This window comes from Diuraphis noxia, unplaced genomic scaffold (assembly GCF_037042655.1).
Source record: "Diuraphis noxia isolate RWA-SAM2 unplaced genomic scaffold, SU_Dnox_SAM2 contig0001, whole genome shotgun sequence".
Taxonomy (NCBI): Eukaryota; Metazoa; Arthropoda; class Insecta; order Hemiptera; family Aphididae; genus Diuraphis; species Diuraphis noxia.
The window spans coordinates 41,790,074-41,811,631 of NW_028301711.1; the positions used below are offsets into that span (position 1 = coordinate 41,790,074).

Genomic DNA, 21,558 nt, shown 5'->3' on the forward strand with positions numbered 1-21,558 from the left:
ATCGGTAGTTCTTATAATTTTCAAAACTTTTATAGTAATCACTAAAAATGGTCGTTTCACTTAAATAAATTAGGCTAAGACCCACAGTTTAATTTTCTTTTCTTTTGTTTATCATAAAATATTTACTGAATTAGCTGCTTATCATATAAGATGACAAAATGCATATATTATAATATTGCTCGTGTATTCCAAAGCTGTAATATAACCGTACAATTTAAAGTTCTCCAAACTAGTTAACATTTTGAAATGGTTGAGAAAACTTTTTTTTTTTTTAATATATGCACTTAGAAGTTAAGTAATATCTTTGGCATGATCTTGAGGTATAGATTTAGAGTTAATAAAACTATCAACCAGAAAAAAAATATATAATTATATACAAATTTGAGACTTAGGTCACAAAAACGAGTCTAGCATTAGTTGTAAATTGTTATATTTTCAATTTATTTACCTACTTGAAATCTTTTTTTCTCAGTAGGAACTGATTGATGTATAACAGAATCTATCTAGAAGAATACATTTTATAGCTCTCTTACAGATATAAATTTTGTTATTTGTGATTTTGACTTTTTATTTCATACTTACATATTTTATCCTAACTCACAGGACGTCGATGGAGAAAAATGTCAACTGACCGAAAACGACCACGAAATACTATCAGTCGTGTCTCACCTACTAGGACTTCAGAAAGAAGACGTGGTCCACGTGGCATTGCTCAGACAGATAAATGTGCGCGGAAACATCACTGAAATACCTCTAAAATTACCAGAAGTACGTAAATGATAATAAACATATAAATATAAGTCATCGATGGTGCCAAAATTTGCATCATGATGATCATTGGATGAGTTGTAAATTTACTAATGAAAAATACAACAAATATAAAACTAATTTAAGATCCAGATGTTGATGCTAAATAAGCACTTTCGAAATTCCCGACGGTTTAAAAATAATGCCTCTTAACTTGTAAATTAACTTAAAATGAACTTTGCACATAAACCATATTTTTTATGTATAAGGTATACATTTACAACACAATGACGTTAGAAAAATATTTTTTAAATAGATTTGTATGCTACGTAAACATGTTTTTGAAAGCACTGTTAACGATTAAAAAAGTCATCAAAACTTTTTCATCAAAATCCGGACCTGTAGTTTATTATTGTATGCACGACACGCTTCTTCATTTAAAAATTCAGATCATTATTCGTTAACCGACAATAATCGAAAATGTTTATCTTATCTTTCTTATTGTTATTGGCCCTCCGGGCATAGCCATACCACTTAATGAAAATATAAAATAATATGCTTTTAACTTTACTTAACGTTCGTATTTTTAACTCGTCCAATTTTTAAATGAGATAAGTGAATCATAGAAGTTTTGAAAACGCCATATGGGTAATTAAGGGCATTTTTTTAATACACAATCTGTTATGTGGCCCATCGAAGCACTTTTTGGCTTGTATTAATAAATTATAATATCGACTAATAGTGTGTTTATATACGTACTTTGACGATAAAAATAATTACATAATTTTAAGTCAAAATATCAAATATTGAAGTGCACAGGTTGGTTATTTCAATATAGATCTTTGTCACTTCGACTTATTTACATTGATAAAAACGTTGGAAAAATGATAAATACCCATATTATAATAACACCTCGTGCTTTATATAATATTAAAAAAGAAAAGCAGTCAATTTCGTGAACTGTTATGCAATATGCTCCTCAAGAACTACATTAAAAATGTTTTTTTTTTTTTTAATTTAAATTTGTTTTATTAATATTACGATTGATATCAAATCAAAAACTGTCAAACTGGAAATACATTTTATAAAACGGTATTTATTATATATTTTTAGGCGATCGAAAATCGACATGCAATGGCTAAAGCGCTGTACTCGCGAACTTTCGCATGGCTCGTGAACCACATCAATACCTGCACTAATCCTGGACAAGATACGTCCAGATTCCTCGGCGTTCTTGACATATTCGGCTTCGAAAATTTCACCATCAATTCGTTCGAACAACTGTGTATAAATTATACTAATGAGAAGCTGCATAAATTTTTCAATCACTACGTTTTTGCATTGGAACAAGAAATCGTACGTATAATAAATAATGTAATGTAATATTCAAACTCGTCCGAATAGATGATAATAGTCAATAAATAACACGTATCTTTATAATTTTATATATTTTAATATATCAAATTTGAAAACGGTTTTATTTTATTTCCTTAAGTATCGTCAAGAAGAAATCAAATTTTCTCACATTCAGTTCACTGATAACACGACGTGCCTAGAACTGATCGAGAAACCACCTCGTTGTATTCTAAAGTTGCTGACCGAACAGTGTCATATGCCTAAGGTATTATTTTTTTATAGAAAAACTTTTATATTTACTTAGTATTGTTGAATAACTGTAATGGTTAACTGCAGGGATCGGACACTACATACCTGATGAATTTGCACACGGAATTCGAAGGTCATCCAAATTTCGTGAAAGGAGACGATCGTCGGAAATGGGAATCGGAATTCAGTATCATGCACTATGCTGGATCCGTAACGTACACTGCTAGTGGTTTTGTCGACAAGAATCGTGATGTTCAGCAAGATGTGTTTTTTGATTTCATGACGCGTTCGACAAACGTCTTTGTGCGCGAACTTATCAAATATCAGGTTGGTATTACCTGGAGCGCGTTGCTCCCGTCCCTTAAAAATTGCCGTTCAAAAGCATTAATATGTTTATTTTTAAGGATTTACTTGGATCTACCGTGTCACGAATGGGCAGTGCCAACTCAACATCCACTAGAGGAACCACCAAAGGTCGACCAACTGTTAGTGATACATTTAGGCATCAATTGCAAGCGTTGGTAGATGTCTTACAATCCACTAATCCATGGTACGTGACTTTGGATTATTTAGTCATGAATAAAATTTATCAAGTTAGTTTAATTATTTTTGCACTATAGGTACGTGAGATGCATTAAGCCGAACACGATAAAAGCGCCAAATCATTACAACGAAAAGTTAGTATTGGACCAGTTGAAGTACTTGGGAATGTTGGATATAATTAGAATTCGCAAGGAGGGATATCCCATACATCTGTCGTTTCACGAGTTTCTTAGCCGTTATCGTTGTTTGGTGAGAAAAAAACTACCCGATGAAGAGCGTTCAGCCGTTAAGTAAGTATATCGAAACGTTGTTTTTGTTTTCATTATTAACGGTAATATTATTATAACTAAGTCTATGATTTTGTTTATGTTGTGTTTTTTTTTACAGAGCGTTCTTGACGCTGCAAAACATTCCTTCGGAAGAGTGTCAGATAGGTAAATCGAAGGTATTTCTTCGGAACAAAGCACACGAACCACTCGAAGATCAACGGAAAGTAATGCTCAACTTGATGGCCACGATAATTCAACGAACATGGAGAGGATACTTCGTCAGGAAAGGTAGACAATATCATCATGTATTATTTTTGCGTTTGAATCTATATAAACTATTTTGATAAATATTCTTCAGATTACATCAAAACACGTACCGCGGTGATAATTGTACAAACAGCGTTCAAAAGTTGGAAACAACGTTTAGTGTTTTTGAAGAAACGTAGAGCTGCGATCGTTATCCAGTCGCATTTAAGAGGCGTTTTTGCACGAGAGGTAATACACAACGTTATTAAATCACAAACTACTGAGGAAAAGAAAATATTCAATTGGCAGTAATAATACATTAATACCACCGTTACTTGTTTCTTATTTTATAGGTTGCCGCGGCCTTGCGTGAGATGAGAAGAGTAGAAGAAGAAATGCGGAAACGAGAACGAGTAGAAGAAGAAAAACGCAAAGCCGAAGAGGTCAAAGAAAAGTATCAAGAGAATGAACAGTTAAATGAATTGCAAATCGAGAAAGACGAGAAGTAAGCGTATTTACGAACAGTATTATTTATATATTGAAGTACAATCTATCGGAGTGTGTAAGTCATAACCATGATTGATTTTTAGGATATCCGAAATAGAATTTGCAAAATTGGCGGAACAATTAAACTCAAGGCTTCAAGTAGATCCTGCGCACGAGTCCGTGGACTTGGACAACTTATTTGCGTTTTTATCTGATGTCCAGTCCGGGCGCACCATAGACACTGTAGGAGACCGTATGAAGGAAATAGTAAGCGATTTCGATGAGGTAATTTGCACTCGATTTATTTCTTCAGACTCACTGAGTTATACCTCATACAATCACGTATTCATATGGTTAACACAATTTTCGTTAGATTATATATTTATATTACAATTTTCTTTTTCGATAAAAGTGGTAAAATGTAGGTATATGTATAAACTATTGTGTTGAAAATTTATCATGTCACTTTCTAGTGAACAAATTGTACATGATATTATATCACACAGGTGAGGAAAATATTTTCACAACGTATGTAAGATTAACTAAAGAGGTTCTTGTTTTTCAATTTAATTATTTCAATCGTTTAATCACACCTATTTTTATCGCTAGTATTATGGCTATTTATTGTTGGCACTCTAACTAAATGACTAATATTTCTTCGCTTTAATTAACACGTTCGACGTCTACAAAATATGTTAATATATATGATATTTAGTGTTGTAAACTATTTGAATGACCATTTGTAATTAATAATATCATATATTTTTTTTAAGGAAGCACTGAATAGGTTAGGTACATAAAAATACTTTTAATAACTTATTATTTTAATTTTAATAGGTACTTATAATGTTGTAAGTACTTAATTTTTAGATTTTTTTTATAAAAATTAAAGTTCATGCAGATTTTAATATTAAGTATATACTTTTGTGTAAAGCATAAATAATAATTAATAATCTGATCTATGATTAAAAATAACTTATTTGTTGATAATTTTATCTTAAGTTGCCAAAACATTGAGTAATTAAAAGTACTGTACCTTGAACACTAATTTCATAATAATAAATATTTAATACTCAAATTGTATACAACACCGTTGAATATTTACGATGCTATAAATATAATATAGATACTGATTGTTTTCAAATCACATGATTTTAAATAACTCAAACGCACTTTATACTTTTTTATTCTTACGGTTCTATTGAACCGTATACTAAATCGTGTATTTAACAAGCATTTGCGTCATGTTTTGCGAATTTTCAGTTGGAGAGCGTAATCCAGCGAGAAATAGAAATCGTCGAAATGGAACTTGAGAGCAGAGGGCTAGAGAAATCGTCATCAGCAAATGCACTACAGATGGTGTTACCGGAGCCATCGCATCCACCACCACCTCCGCCACCGTTTAACCAGCAGCCGACGAAAGCCAATGATGAACCGATTTACGAGGCAGTTTTACCCAGGGATGAAGATAACGTGTCGCCGCCGCCCCTACCCACGCCACCACACAAACTGATCAGAGCCAAAAGTCCAGTGGCGATCGATAACGCAAACAGATCTATTAGTCCAGCCGCTACCGCTGCAGCTGCCCTGTCATCACCCCGGCAGAGCAGGCCTAGCTCCAGGACTTCCGGAACGGGGGTGAGTCAGTCATAGATTCTGACCATATCAATAAACTAGTTGTTTTTTACAATGATATCTATGTGTGTGCTTATTCTTTTGTGTCTAAAGCACTCGTATGATAATAATTGAAAACAATGAACCAATCTTTATCTTCGAAGTAGGTCTTTGATAGAAAATTTTAACTTGCTCAAACTTTGAAAGGTAAAAATGTCTCAGCATTTTTCAAAGTAATGTGGAAAACAAAAATATTATTACAAAAAATTGGAGTGGGTAACTACTTACGCAAAACCCGTTTACGGAAAAATCGATGATGTTTTGTTCTTTGTAGTTCAAAACAACCGTGGAGATTTGATATTTTCTCCAAATATTTATATAATATACTATAATTTTTGAAAAATAAATTTATTTTTGCTATTTATAGACATTTAAAATTTTATGGATTTGTATAGTTTTTCATAACTATTGTTTAAGAGTTAATTGATAATTTTAAAAAAAAGTCGTAAATCCGTGTAATGATAAGTAATAATTTGTCTGTTGTTTATAGGGCGCAAATTGGAAACACAATAATGGATTTGTTGAAGACACAGAACGCGATCAGAGGAGGAAATTCAGAGTGGAAAAGAAACTACAAGAAATGGAAAACATTCAAGAGAAATTGAATGTTGAACCGCTGCACGACAACTATCACGATATCCTTGAATTCGCTGAAAATTATTTCAATGCTCATGAGCGTTCACCGGAAGGTTCGAAAAACTTTCTTTATTATTCCCATCTTATTATCCATCCGTGTTATACTACTTTACCGGTAATAATTGCAATCGATGTTTCCTGTACCCCACAGGAACGATAATAGCCACGCTGAAGAGGAAAAGCAAGTCAATGGAAAAGATACCCATGTACGAAATGGTTTCGTTCCACCGTGGGTCAACTATTCCGACATCACACATACACATGTACGATCCGGATAATATAACGATAGCCATATCAATATTTAGGGTAAGTTTAGTAGTAATATTCTCGTTAAAATTACATCACATACTTTGCGTAGAATATTTTTTAAATATATCTATATTATCTTTTTCATACCTATTTAGTGTATTTTAAATTAATAGTTAATACATAGGTACCATGTTAACAATTTATAGTAAATTAATAAGAACGAATCAAAATATTAGTAACATAATACTTAATTTAGTCATAATAGCTATAGCGTAATTGCCTTAATTATATCATACTAAAGTAATAGAATAATATATGTATATTTTATACGTAACGAATTTAGTAAAAGAGTACTGCTTAATATTTGTATATAATTGAAGTTTTATATTAACCCCCTCCCCCACCTTACGCGAAAATAATTTTTAGGCACGCCCCAGAATGTTTTTACCTATTTCTTTTTGCACTGATTCATCTATCCAATTATTCAGTCTTATGCTAGTATTTTATCAAAGAAGTTAATTAAAAAAAAACTATATCATATACTTATTTCAATTAGTAAATTAGAATTCATGTATATTTAAATATTTAAATTTATTTTTTCTAATATATATTTAATAAACGCCTAATCAGTAGGTATGTATATACATTGTATACTATGAATCAAACAGTAAATTAAATCTTATGCAACTTTATCATACGATTAATTTCGTTTATGATATATTGAAATATTCCTATCATTTTCGTTTGAATTGAGTTTATCACGTGTGCTTTAATGATTTATAGGACCTCTGTAAATATACCAGAGGTGATATAAAACAAGATACCGAAGTACAAATCATCCAGTCGATAATTGGCGCAGGGATTAACCGCGAAGAATTGCGAGACGAAATTTTTGTACAGTGCATGCGACAAGCAACGAACAATCCTAACACTGAGTCTACTGAGAGAGTGTGGCTGCTCATTTGTCTCGCGATCGTTGCGTTTCAGCCCAGCAAGCTACTCTACAAAGTAAGTACATTTTTGTTTTAAATGGTTACTGTTGTGCAAATTTTTTTTCCACAACGCATTTGAACTTGCACAACGTTATTATAGTAAAACGATACATTGTCTTTCCAACTCATTGTACCCAAAAATTGTCCAACACAGGACACAATTATATGGTTACAATATTGATTATTGCGTATCCGTAAAGGACAGAAATCATCACCAACCGTTGTTATTATAATAGGAATAATTAATAAGATTTGTAAAAACATAATTGTACATGTAATACTTTGATTACAATATCTTTTAAATATAACTTGAATCGTTTATTTATGAAAGGTGGTGATCAAAATTTTTCAGATAAATTCAAGGTTTTTTTATAAAAATATTTTCTGTGATTATAGTATAGATAGATGAATTATTCATTTATAAAGAAGTCAAATTATGATAGATCTTTTTATGTATATAGAATTTCTATCATACAGTGCTATAATATCTATTTAGATTTTTTTAATTTTACATTTTGGACTAAACCTCTTTCATAAATAATCAATTAATTTATAAAATTTGAAATTCTATTTTAAGTTTTATGAATGCATTTTCAATATTAATGTTATTGTCAGTTTTGAAAATCGTATTTATAGTTACAGTTGTTATACCTTATGTAAAAAATACAAAAATTGATTTCATTATATTATGTTTGCTGCGTAAAATAAGAAGTTTATGGTTATAGAAATTTCAGAAATATTTTGGAATGGGTTTGTATGATTTTTGAACAGCTTAGCCCCTCCCTATAATTGTACTAAGGCAACTTTTTTTGCACATACAGAATTATGTGTGACTTCATTTTAATGTGTGTAACAACTTGGTAATTCATGTTACGTATTATACTCGTATGTATTTTGTAATTACTTTGTTTCCGATTGAAATTATTAATTTTTAACTTAATTTCTGCTTATATATAATAAATATATTATATATGAATAGTATATAACTATTGAAAAATATTTAAACAAAGAAGGGTTGTTAAATCTATTTTTAATTCGATATGTATATCATATTTGTCTACCAAATATTTCTATAATATTTTATGAACAATCATGACTCGCGAGCTTAATCGTTTAGAATTGTAAAGTTTTAAAATTTGCACAATTTAGTTGTAGCCAAAGTTAATACCTATAAAATATACACAAATTATATTATACAGCATTGTATTCGCATTGTTTAGTACTTCGTGAGCTTTTTGCGGAAGAATTTGCAGTGTGAAGGAAAACTCAAACAATACGTCCAATGGTGTCTCGATAATTGTAAAAACACGAAAGTGTCGTGTCGACAGTACCCACCGTCAACAGTTGAAATCGCGGTAAGTACACTCCGAAGATGAAGTGAAAACCAGCTTGAAATGCTCTTGTCAATGATTTTATCTTTGAAAAGGGTTTGAATTTTCATCGTATATAGTCGTATAGACAAACTTGCCACTACGAGGCAATTTTAAAGCACTGTCCTTCAAAAAAATTACATTAATCATAATTCTTGATACCCATATGGTATTACAAATCCAATTATTTATCTAGTCACCAGTAATTTAGAACTAATGCAATTATTCATATTCAAAAACATATATCCTCCACTTAATTGAAAAACATTGAAATATACGTCTAAGTTATTTGATAAATATATTGATTTCAAAATGTTCGAACTAAAAAATCTCTTTTTATACTGCAGGCTATGCGGAGACTCGGTACGATCGTCTGCAGATTTTTCTTCTTGGACGGCCGAACCAAAGCGATTGACATCCATCCAACGGACACGGCCAGTGATGCAGTTTACAAGCTAGCGGACAAATTGTGTTTGAGGTCGATTGACGGTTGGTCGATATACCAGAGTCGGTCAGATGGCGAAGAACATGTCCGTGCTCATTATTACCTGTACGACATCATCGCCGCTTGGCAATCGTACGTATACCGCATTTTAAGAAATTCCATACCCTTTCTCGATAAGGTTGAACTGCACTTACAATTACGAATATCAGTCAACGATCGGAAGAATATTTTGGATTTTTAATACTTAAAGTGTATTGTTTTTATTATAATAATAAAATTAGGAACAGCTTTAAATTTAAAAAAGTTATATGAAAATATGTATTTACGATTTTTATTAACTACCTAATTATAATTTATATAGTCTAATTACATTATTAGTGATGCCATACATATTGCAATTTTCAAGTAAAGCTAACAAATTTTATGATTTATGTATTATGGAATCGGAATATAAAAATTGAATGCAATTCAAACATTACCTACATGTTTTTGCCCAAAGTGTATTTCAAACATATTTTGTAATTCAACCATCCCCATCACGTGTCATTTTGTTAAATTTAAAAATCGTATGATTAAAATTATAAGTTCGTTATTATAATTATTATTTTTTTTTTAGATTCAAGTATCAAAAATTGTTTTATACATTTAAAAAAATAATTGCTTTGCTATGAAATTTCAATATACCAATAAAATGCTTATTCGTTTACTCAAAAAGTTTATACCGTTTAATATAATATTACTTATTCCAGGATCAAACTATTATTTACTTATTTTGGTTCACAGAAAACAACAAATCAAACAGACTACTCAATCGAGTAGTAGCTTTCCCTCTCTTAGCCGGCGGTCCAGCAACACGACTTTGACCAGTGGCGAAAACCGTTTTATATTCAAACGTCGACTGTTCCGGCATTCCAGAGAAATTTCACAGGACCCGATCGAAGTGAACCTGTTGTACGCACAGGCCGTCTACTGTGTAGTAAAGGTAAACAATCGTTGGAATTTTTGAATGCTACGTATGCATGAACATTTTAAAATTTTATTTTTTATTACTAATTAATTAATAACAAAATTTTTGTTTTTGTTGATTAGTGTGACGATTTTCCGGTCAGTGAAAAAGTTGCTCTCCAGTTGGCTGGACTTCAGTGTCAAGTGTCACTCGGCGATCCCAAAGAGTCAACTTTGGAGTATTACGCAGATGTCGAAAACTACATACCATTTAGGATAAGCAGAATAAGGAGTTCTGATACTTGGGTAGGTACCTATATACGTGTTATTGATTTTTGGAGAATATTGAGTTCTCGCAAGATACATCGCTGGTGAAAACATACTTACCTATGTACAAGGTGTTGTGCAGGTAGTTAACGATAAATTGTTCCGAGCGTCTTAAATGGTTGCACTAATGTCGTAAAAATCAACTTACGTTAAGTTCATAAGCATATGACATTTGTTAATTGTTATAGGATACAGATAAAAATAGAAAAGTGAGCTACACCTTTAATTTATCCATTAGGGACTCCAAATATAAAATTTTAAGTTTTTGGTGCTATTGTTTCAGTTTTAGTGCTATTTTCTGCTAATTGCATAATATAACGTTGTATTTTGTATTTTCATGTATCTACTTTATATTATGTGGTATGAAAAAGAAAAAAAAAGTTTTTCGTCTATTTTATTTAAATCTATAGGAAAATAGTAATTACCCACATTTTTATTAAATAAATGAAAATCTATTTTAAGTAGTCCGTTAAGTTTTTCAATCAAATAGAATACAATTATGACTTATTTTAGGTTGTGTAGTTGTATTACATGGTTCGTTTTTAAACATCTTATCTTGAAAAATGTTAATTTTTGCTATTATTTTTTACGTCCTCTTCGTTCTTTAAGGAATATTTTAGTTATTTTTAGTGCTTATGTGGGCCCTGCTCAAAAGATTTTCACCAGCTCACCAAACTTAATTGCCGCTAGAGTGATATATTTTCCTGCAATTACGAATTTTTAAAGTTGCCGGTGTAGTGTTGTTTTCGTTGATACAACTTGACTTCTTGTTAATATGATTTTTTACTGTTATAAAACTTAATGTTTTTTTTTTTTACTTTTTACTTTTCATATGTCTTGCACATGAACTTTACCATCGCACGCGTATTATGCATGCATCTGATTCGTCCTTCAGTACCTACTTGGTGCTAATCTGCTAATAAATAATAACAGTTAATATTATAACTTTGACGATATGATCTGATATTATTACAGGTCCCGATACTGGCGCAAGCTCATCAACAATATGGCGCTGGTAGATCGGAGCTAATGGCAAAGGTCTTGTACTTGTCGTGTGTAATGCAATATCCATTGTATGGCACCACGATGTTCCACGTCACCTACAGAGGTTACTGGTCGTACGGTAAGTTTAAATTATTATCACTTGGCGTTGACATTTTTTGTTAATATTTGTCTTATCGTTTCGTACAGGAAACACTCTAATACTCGGTGTTAACTGCGAAGGACTTATGTTGATTAAGCCGGAAGACAAATTCGTTATGTACGAGTTCAGGTATACCGACGTCGAATCAATATTTTTGGACCCCAGTGATTGTTTCCTGACCATTAATTTAATGAGACATCAAAACGACAACGCCTCCGCGCATAAGTGTTTCGTCTTCGAAACACAACAGAAATCCGAAATCGGTTCGCTCATTGTGAGTTATTGTCCAGGGCTGGCCGGTTGGATAATCGAAAACGAAGCACCGGTATGAAGCGAATACATTTCTATTACATACTTATAATCGAGGCTTTGAAATCAATGCACTAAAATACTATGAAGTTACTAGGAAATTTGTTGCGCAAAAAATTGCAAACATTTTAAATATATTTTCATATTAGAATTTTGAAATATCAATAATTTTAATATTCATTAACTGTTATTCAAATAAATTCAACAGGTAAACTAAAAAAAAAAATACAACTGCAATTTCATATTTAAAATCATATAACATAATTTTCAATTATGTTTTTAGTCATATCTGTACGGTAAGCTTTTTAAGATAGCCACACAATACAGAACTTTGCATATCAAAATATAATTGTGGGGTGTAGTGGCCTGTCAGTTGTGATGCGCACCATCGCCAGTTCATATCCCAGCCATAGGCGGCATCGCTTTCCAAGCAGTTCCTGCTGTCTGATGAGAGAGCCCCCCCCCCCCGCCCGGGCGTAGCAGAAACCTACTGGTGCCCAATTCAAAATTCTGCCAAAAACTACTCATGTATACCAACAAACCTACCTAACCCAAAAACCTACAGTACCCTTCCCACAACCAATGGCCTATGTTGCCACGGGTTAATTAATGAAAATAAAATTTATGTATATCAAATTAGACGAATTCTATTCAAAATTAATTTGAAATTCAAACACATAAATTCACAGTACTGCCAAAGTTTTGAAAATTGTACTTTGTACATTAACGATTTTAATTTAACTTCACAGGTTAAAGCAATTACGAACGACGATCGCATTCGACTGTATCACAACGTGATCAACTGCCGGCGAAATTTAATCGATTCAGACATGTTGAATAAGCCTCAGGACACCTCTGGTAGTTTCTTAAAGAACACTTTGCGCAGGTCAGTGTTAAAACTATCTAGTTTACACATCGCATCAATGCATCAGTAGAAATCAATTAACATAAGTGTGTTTTTAATTTATAACAATTTTGTTTAGATTGAGCAAACACAAATTGGAAAAATTATGGGCTGAACACATAGGATCATTGTCCGAACACGGAGAAACATACAAGGGATTCTCTGGCTCTTATTGGTCATTCAGTAGACAGACAATTTCCCAAAGTCTCAGCCGGTTATCTGAACAAGACGAACAAATAGCTTTGCAAATGTTTCAGATCATATTAAAATATGCTGGATTAGGTCAAAATGGTAATGATAATGATAACTGCATTGACATATTTGATCTCAGGGGGAAATTTCATGGAGCTGCTATACGAATAAAACTTTAGGATATTTTATAGTTGAGTCCTGTGAACTCAAATTTACAAATGATTCATCCAAAAAAATCACAATAATAAATAATCAAAGCAAGTATAAACATTTTTTCTTCCCAATTCATCTACTTAAATAGGTATAAAATATGTCATAAAATCAATGTTAATTGAATACACATTATATAATACACCAGTATGGTTAAAAATGGTTCCTATTTATATGTTATTTACAATTGGATTTTCTCTTATTAATTCAAATATCGCATCGAACATAATTTTACTTAAGTTTAAAAATTAAAATTTTTAACATATATAATATGTTAATAAAACTATAAATTAATTTTGATATATTTTAAATTATGAAGAGTTTTTGATAAAATGTAATTTAGTTAATTTATTTTGCTTTTACTTATTCGTTCAATGTCTTTACAAAAAAATTTTTGGTATTAAATTTGACTTTTGTTTTCGTTGATTACTCCGAGTTACTTATTTCATTACCCATTACCTAGTACTGAGGATTCAGGAGAAAGCACTGGAGGTGAATTCCCTTCCCGTTCATTTTTTCGTTAATTAATAAAAATCAGCATAGTAAAAATGTTTTTAAGGGTATGTATCTCTTCCATACACAGATTTTGGATCTACTCCTGGAAAAGCTATCATATGCTGTATAATCATTTCATATCATTAGCAATACATAACCTAGACGAGATAACAATACAAATAAAATATATATGATATCAATATAATAGCTTATGTACCAGATCATGAGTAATAGTGTTCAATTTGATATAGATTCTAAATATTAGAGTTAAAACTAAATTTGAGTTACTGCGCATTCGCAATTGTATATAATAAACTTACAATAATCAGGCATAATATACTTGTATTATTGGAAGGAATTCAGTCATAATTATAATTACAGATATCTGACTGAACTGTATGACTCGTAAATTTTAAAACATCATCTTCCATAATAATCGTAACGTTTTTAATGTCAAAGAATCCCACCTACAATGTCTTCCACCACTATTTTTACCATGCCTATAACAAAGAACACGTCTAAGAATTTCATGACACGATACAACTTAATATCGGCTTCTTAAATTGTATGAGAATTAGATATCACTCAGCAGTTTTTTATTTTTAATTTGCAATAGGAGAAGTCGTCCGACGAGCTGAAGACGAACACGTCACCCTAATACAAAACGTCATGGAGAGATCAATGCGCAAGGAATCGTTGCTCTGCGAATTGTACCTGCAACTGATTAAGCAGACCACCGAACATCCAGATCCAAACTCTAGAGTCAACCTCAGGCATTGGGCTCTGTTGTCACTTACGTGCTCAGTCATCTTGCCACCGCAACGTAACATTCGAAAATATTTGATTGCACACCTACGGAAGTGCGCCGGCGATTGTGTGACCGAGGAAGGAAAGTACGCCAGGTTCGCGGAAAAGGTGAGTGTGTGGAAATCGAAAGGTATAGATCCAGTGTGGTCTTTGGTAGAATTTTTTTGTAGACTATATCTATATATGTCCAAACAAAGATGTGGAATATGGATGCAATAATTTAATGAGTGTGTAACGATTTTTTATGATTCATAAATTTAACAATTTTATTGATTCCGTTGGTTATAATATTGTGCATGAAAATACTCACACTAAACAATCAAAGATAGTCGTGATTTAAGAAGTTTGGAGTAGGTCATATTAATGAAGTAGTTGAGAAGTGTAACGATTTTAAATCTTGAATATGTTTTAAATACCAATTCAAAATATTTTGAAATCGGTTATTCATTGTGAATACCTACAATGATTTTTACGTAATAACGAGGTTATATGGAAAAACGGTTTCTTTCGTGACAAAATTATTAATGTAGCTCTTATAGCAGATTCACCAAATTTTTACTGCATTATAAAGTAGAAGAAAACTTTTTTTGTGAAGTTTTTAATTTAATGATATTAATACTCAATAGTATTTTATAATAAACAAATGAAAACAAAAAATTAACTTTGGTATTAGTTTGTCCCACACAAAACCATTTTAATGGATATATTATGGCAGGTATATCCCTCTTTTAACTTTAAATTATATGTAGAAAACAAATCCAACTTGTGTTACGTTAAAAAATATAGAAAGAAACTTATGTGCTCACTATACATTTTTTTATATATATATATCAATTTTATAGTGCGTATCGAAAACCCAAGGAACGAGGAGACGACAGTGGCCGCCGTCTAGAGAAGAAATATTGTGCACGATAAACAGGAGGTTAATTTACGCCCGATTTCATTTCATGGACGGACAATACCATGCCATTGAGTTTCACCCATCTTCAACGGCTAAAGACGTAGTGGAAATCGTTAAGAATAAAATTGGACTTAGAAAAACAGCGATGGGTTAGTAACACCAAAGTGATGAGAATAGTGAAATAATTTGAAAATATTTAGAATAATTAGGGTTAATATGTTTTGCGATCTAAGAAACTATAGAAAAATCATACAAATAAATACAAAAATAACAGAAAATTTAAAAATTAAATAGACATATATTATATATTATTATTATTTTTTTTTTTTTTGACATTCGAAGTTTATTTTAAAACATTCATTATGTATTATTTGAGAATCTGTTAACAAATATTGATTCAATTATTGTTTTAAAAAAACCCATTTTTAAATTACCTACCAAATATATAACTTAGGTAAATTTATATTTTTATTTGCCAAAGTTTCCTTTATTCATTATTTTAAATCTAAAAAAATACGTATTAAATGAAATTTCGTGTTACAGCACGTGGTACGTGGATAAATTTTAGGTACATATAGTTTACAATAATAACTATTTTATTTTATTATTATAGGATATGCGATCTACGAGGTGTTGGGCAATTCCGAGAGGAGTTTAGTGGCTGAAGAAAAACTAGCCGACGTCATGTCGAAGTGGGAAAGATACAGAAACGCCAACACTGGAACTGCAAACACGTCCAAGCCCATCCGAAAGCACAGCCACATATTCCTATTCAAAAAACACCTATTCCTCGACCAGTACATGGACCTAGATGATCCGGTCGAAAAAGAACTGTTGTATCATCAGGTGCTACATGGCCTCCGGTGTGATCGATTCCCGGTGACCGATAACGAAGCGGTTCGTATTTTTGTCTTTTTTTACGACGAATGGACATGAGTGAAAATTAGAATTTTAAATAATTAATTTTTAATTTTTTTATTTGTATTTAATGGATAATGGGAGTTAGCGTGTTGGTGATATGCCCAAATAAAAGCTTAAAAATAAATATTGCAGAAAAAATAAGGTAGATCGTACATTGATTGTTGGATCACGTAGGTTCACTTTACCACATTAATTCTGCATATAAATTAATGTAACCATTAAAATAAACTATAAAACTATGTTCATAAGAGTCTAAGAGTCTCTAAATAGAATTTCAGCTACTATTTTACTTAAGTTTATGATACTGAAGCCTAACCTAACGGGTATTGTTATTTTTGTATTGTGGTTTTAGGTTATGTTAACCTCTTTACAAGCTCAAGTAGAATTAGGAGACTGCGAAGACACCGTACTGGAATACCGACAAGTTTCGTGTCACTGCCTCCCGTCGAGACTAGTCACCAATATACCAAACGAGGATGTTGCGATGCACCACCAGAGTTTGAGAGGAATGACTTCAGCTGAGGCCAAGAAAGCATTCTTAAACTTAATCAAAAGCTGGCCACTGCACAGAGCTACTATTTTTGACGTTATGGTTAGTATAATATTGACTATTGTTTGAGAACCATAATTTGCATGCATTGTATTGAATTTCGTCAAGATATATGACATAAAAAAATTTGTTAGACATACAATGGAAATGTTTGTACAAAAAAGTTAATTTATAAAAATATTTTTTTTTTTAAACTAAATTTTTTTAAATGTTAAAATGAAATAAATCATGTTTGATGCAATGACTTACTGAAAACATGCCTATGCATATTATCATCTTATGTTTACATTTAAAATATGCATTAAAATGAAGTTTATGAAACAATATATAGGTCATTATATAAGTATGTATGTATTATAAGTTTTTGACATAACTAACATAACTTATACTTATACCTACGCTAAAAATAAATCAAACCATGAAGCGTTATCTAATAAACCTATCTAGGCCTAATTAAGTGTTATATTTTGTATGTTGTAAGAACAAAAATAATTTTTATAACGAGATGGGTTGTAGCTTATTGTAGGAGTGTTGGACATTCTAAAATATTAACAGATATATTTGGTTTTTAGCAATCTTTCACCTCAAATTGGCCACGTGTCTTGTGGTTGGCTGTGGATCAAGCCGGGTTGCATCTACTGGAACACCGGTCTCGAAATGCGTTGTGCTCGTACGAATACGATAGTATCTTGAGTTACAGTCCAGCCGTTAACTGTCTGATGATCATCACGGGCAGTGACAAAAAACAGAGCAAAATAATATTGACTACTTCACAGGTGACGTGTTTTTATATGAATCCTTTTTTTGGTCACAATCACCTGGTAATAGCCAAGTTTTTTTTCCCATTTACAGTAGCCAACATTGACGCGAATAGGTTCCAAAAATACTCGAATATATAAATTGGATATGAACTATGGTTTGATGGGGGGGGGGGGGGAGGGCTTTGCATAGTATTAGAAGAGAAGTATATAAATGTATAGAAGTAATACATGATTTCTCAAAATATTTCGTGCTAGCCTATAATATATATGGTGGTATAAAATAAAATAAAATATTATTATTAATAATATTATGAATATTGTTTTAGATAAATATTAAAAATTGATATTTCATATACAGTGAAACCTCTAAATACCGGACACTCTCGGTCGCTTAAATGACGTCCGATATGTTGAGGTGTCCGCTATTAAGAGGGGAAATACAGTGAGTACACATTTCACCGTTCCCAAAATTAATTCTGTTATTTGGAGTTGCCCGCTATTGAGAGGTGCCCGTTAAAGGAGGTTTCACTGTAAAAACAAAAATAAATTCATATTTTTATTTTATAATTTATTTTATTTATTAAGTGGCTTACCTACTTATTATGTGATTAATCACGTGCGTACTTATTTCTAGAAACGCGTCGATTAATCGCATGAAATTAAGTTTTTATTTAACATATTTTTAACTATTTTGTATTTAAAAATCCATTAAATTGTGTTTGTTTTTAATGTTTAAAAAATATATATTTTTTAAGTCATTTTTCTTGTTTTTGTAAAATCCTCCCACCACCTAATTATAATTATTAATAATAATATTACTCTTATCTTGTTACAGGCGTTCCAAGTGGCGAACCTGATCCGTGAGTATACGGAAGTGCTTCAGTCGCCGCAGGCGTTCAAAAAACGCGAAGGTGGTGGCGGTGGCGGCCGCAAAAACGGTCTGAACGGTTCGAGTTCGAGACCGGTGAGCATACTGCACAAACCGGCGCCGGCGATTGAACTTCAGACATGATCCGAAGACCGACGGACGTCCGATTGTCGGCAGCAGAAAAACGGCGATTGATCGGACAAAACCGCATAAGAATACGTGTAGATTGTCATTGTCATAACATCAACAACAGTGTCCATTATTTCGTTTCCACGAAGCTTATGTTCGAGTTCGTCGTCGACCACTCTGCGTTGTTAGGAATATAATGTAACAATTTTATTATAATAAGTATATCGAGTGTTTTGTGAACTGTAACTGCGCAGTTGTATAAGATATATTTTTTTTTTATGATGGAAATTCAATGCTAAAAAAGCGATTCGCATGGTGTAAATTTAATTTTATGTAGACAAACCCTGTTGTAATAATAATATATTATATTACAACGGAATTTATTGTAATAGTTGGTTAGGTATATTTTTCTAATACCTATAGTGTACCTATTATTCAACCAAACTAAGGTTAAATTAGAACAACAGACTTTGTCGAACGACTTAGCTGACCATTATTAACCACTTATACACAAATAATGTACTGACTACAATAACTTAACTCCATAGATCGTATGATTGTTAAAAACAATTTACTACCTAGTACTAGCTAAGTATACCTATAAACTAGTAAATTTCCCAGTTGTTATAATGACAGTTAATTCTTATAGTAAAATATAACCATTGATAATATTCTTATAATAATATATAGTCACGATTTTATAAATTTTGTTTTTCTATTTAAATCAATTTACATAATTATTCTATATTATCTAGTTTGTCGTTATTACAATCTAAGTTAAATAATATCTATAAATAAAATTTATCATAAAATTATTTTAATTGATGTATAAGTTTTATTTAGGTAATTTTATAGAATCATAGCTAAAATTTACTCAATTAAATTGTATATTATAATGTGTGTATTGACTAATGCTATAATTCGAAGCGTGGAATGTAGCAACAACGAACGTTAACGACATTTTAATTTTCTCTTCGAACACCACCCAAGAATACGCATTCAAATGTCGACATAATACGGACCAAATATTATACATAATAACTTAGTCGAATTCTATGAGATAAATATTACTCTAAGTTCTCACGCGAGTCGACCACTCATTTCTTGGACACTCGTCTATAAAATCAGATTTACTGACGCTTGGCGTATAGGTAGTTATATATTTTTTAATATTTCATACCTATACAGGTGGGGTACAGCATGGGGTGAGCTGCTTCGGACGATGATGAAATTATATGCTATACATTTTTATTTCCACTCCCCCAATATAATATATTGTCCATTTCAAGTTTTTACACTCCCCCCCCCCCTATTTCCCACCGTCATAACTAACGTTTACGCGCAATTATATTAAAAATTACAATATAATTTCTGTAGGATATAAGCATGTAACGAATATATTATTATACATTTATACTATTATTATGTAAGCAATGTTTTCCATTTTTTATCATAATTGCCTTATTCACCTTTGATATACTATTATAATATATTATTATATAATTTTTATTAAACAAATTTTGGATGTTCAATTGTTACTATAATATTTTAACGAGCAGATAAACAACAAAAACGGAAAAAGTGAATGAGTAAAAAATATTGTTGTTATACATTTTTTGTAAATACCTAATGTGATTTTTATTTTATATTTTTCTCCATTATTATTCCCGTAAATATTAAGAAGAAATTCGCCAAATACTGTTATGATAATGATGTTGAATAATTTTATATTATAATTTAAAAAAAGGTGTTATAATATGTTCGTCTATATACCTATTACAAAACCAGATAAAGGTGTAGACCAATTTATGTATTGCGTGTGCTATATTATATTAAAAGTGCCACCAAGATTTTCCTAAAGTATTTATATATATATATATATATATATATATTATATCTATACGTAATGTAATATATAATATTAAATAAAAATGTCTTGTTTTATTTATTTCGCCTTTTCAATCCCAATCGCAGTCAATAATATAATAAGCTGTCATGATTTATGAATTTTATTTGAAGATACATATATTATGTAATATATTATTTTTCGTTTAATTGTAACTGAACATTGTGATCAATGACGCAATCAAGGTGATGTTTTGGAGGCTGCATACGAATTGCGTCCCGCGGAACCAATTCCTTCCGAATTGCGTCCCAGGTATTTTCTAGGGTCATACTAATTGCGTTCCAGTTATTTTTTGGAGTTGTACTAGTTGCGTCCCGATTTTTTTGTGCATATCAAATACGTCTCGTATATTTTAAAAACTAAATAATATTTCTCTTCTCATTTTTATACTGACTTAGAACTGTCTTTAATAATATTTACATAATAATTACTACTGTATAGGTAGGTTAAAAATATTGTTTTTGATTTTTATATTATTTATTGCATTTGTAATTTTAAATGTATAAAATAATTATTAAAAAATATAGAAATATAAATTGTAGTGGAAAAATTGTATAATAATAACTGTATAAAAATATTAGCGTATATTGGTAAAAATTTAAAAGATAACTTTTTTATGAATTCAAATCTACTATTTTTTTTTGATCGAAAATCTGCCATTGCTTGTTTTAAAAATTGTTCTCTATTAATCATCGAGATTGTACGACTCTTTGAATGAGTGCCCCGTTGTTTTATATAAATATTAAAATATTAGTTTGTGATCTTTTCAGAATATTTATAAATTGAAAAATGTTTGGATGTGCATTACACATTGTTGAGCTTCAATTGAAAAGCTTCACAACTATTAGTAGTTTTTATAGTTGTATGTTGTATCCGAGTATTCTGCCCATATTGAGGACGCAATTCAACCGTTCTCGAGAAAAATCC

General features: G+C 31.1%; 1 protein-coding gene across 3 annotated transcripts in view; it reads left to right on the forward strand.

The window, feature by feature from the left end:
- The window catches only part of Myo81F (unconventional myosin 81F), a 141,938-nt gene extending 121,281 nt beyond the window's left edge, over positions 1–20,657 (forward strand). The window contains exons 7-34 of one of the 3 annotated variants that reach the window (XM_015513577.2): positions 604–768; positions 1,861–2,103; positions 2,243–2,368; positions 2,440–2,679; positions 2,757–2,902; positions 2,973–3,185; positions 3,283–3,452; positions 3,523–3,659; positions 3,764–3,915; positions 4,001–4,181; positions 5,160–5,534; positions 6,061–6,259; positions 6,358–6,512; positions 7,239–7,463; positions 8,668–8,802; positions 9,165–9,394; positions 10,046–10,244; positions 10,352–10,513; positions 11,510–11,657; positions 11,726–12,003; positions 12,737–12,873; positions 12,971–13,182; positions 14,405–14,703; positions 15,438–15,645; positions 16,110–16,393; positions 16,770–17,009; positions 17,540–17,743; positions 18,564–20,657. In XM_015513577.2, the coding sequence (XP_015369063.1) occupies positions 604–768; positions 1,861–2,103; positions 2,243–2,368; positions 2,440–2,679; positions 2,757–2,902; positions 2,973–3,185; positions 3,283–3,452; positions 3,523–3,659; positions 3,764–3,915; positions 4,001–4,181; positions 5,160–5,534; positions 6,061–6,259; positions 6,358–6,512; positions 7,239–7,463; positions 8,668–8,802; positions 9,165–9,394; positions 10,046–10,244; positions 10,352–10,513; positions 11,510–11,657; positions 11,726–12,003; positions 12,737–12,873; positions 12,971–13,182; positions 14,405–14,703; positions 15,438–15,645; positions 16,110–16,393; positions 16,770–17,009; positions 17,540–17,743; positions 18,564–18,740 (5,640 nt within the window). In that variant the 3' untranslated portion in view covers positions 18,741–20,657. The remainder of the gene's footprint in view (positions 1–603; positions 769–1,860; positions 2,104–2,242; positions 2,369–2,439; positions 2,680–2,756; positions 2,903–2,972; positions 3,186–3,282; positions 3,453–3,522; positions 3,660–3,763; positions 3,916–4,000; positions 4,182–5,159; positions 5,535–6,060; positions 6,260–6,357; positions 6,513–7,238; positions 7,464–8,667; positions 8,803–9,164; positions 9,395–10,045; positions 10,245–10,351; positions 10,514–11,509; positions 11,658–11,725; positions 12,004–12,736; positions 12,874–12,970; positions 13,183–14,404; positions 14,704–15,437; positions 15,646–16,109; positions 16,394–16,769; positions 17,010–17,539; positions 17,744–18,563) is intronic. The other 2 variants (XM_089217489.1, XM_015513578.2) reach the window with 2 other exon arrangements.
- Positions 20,658–21,558: the final 901 nt, after the last annotated feature.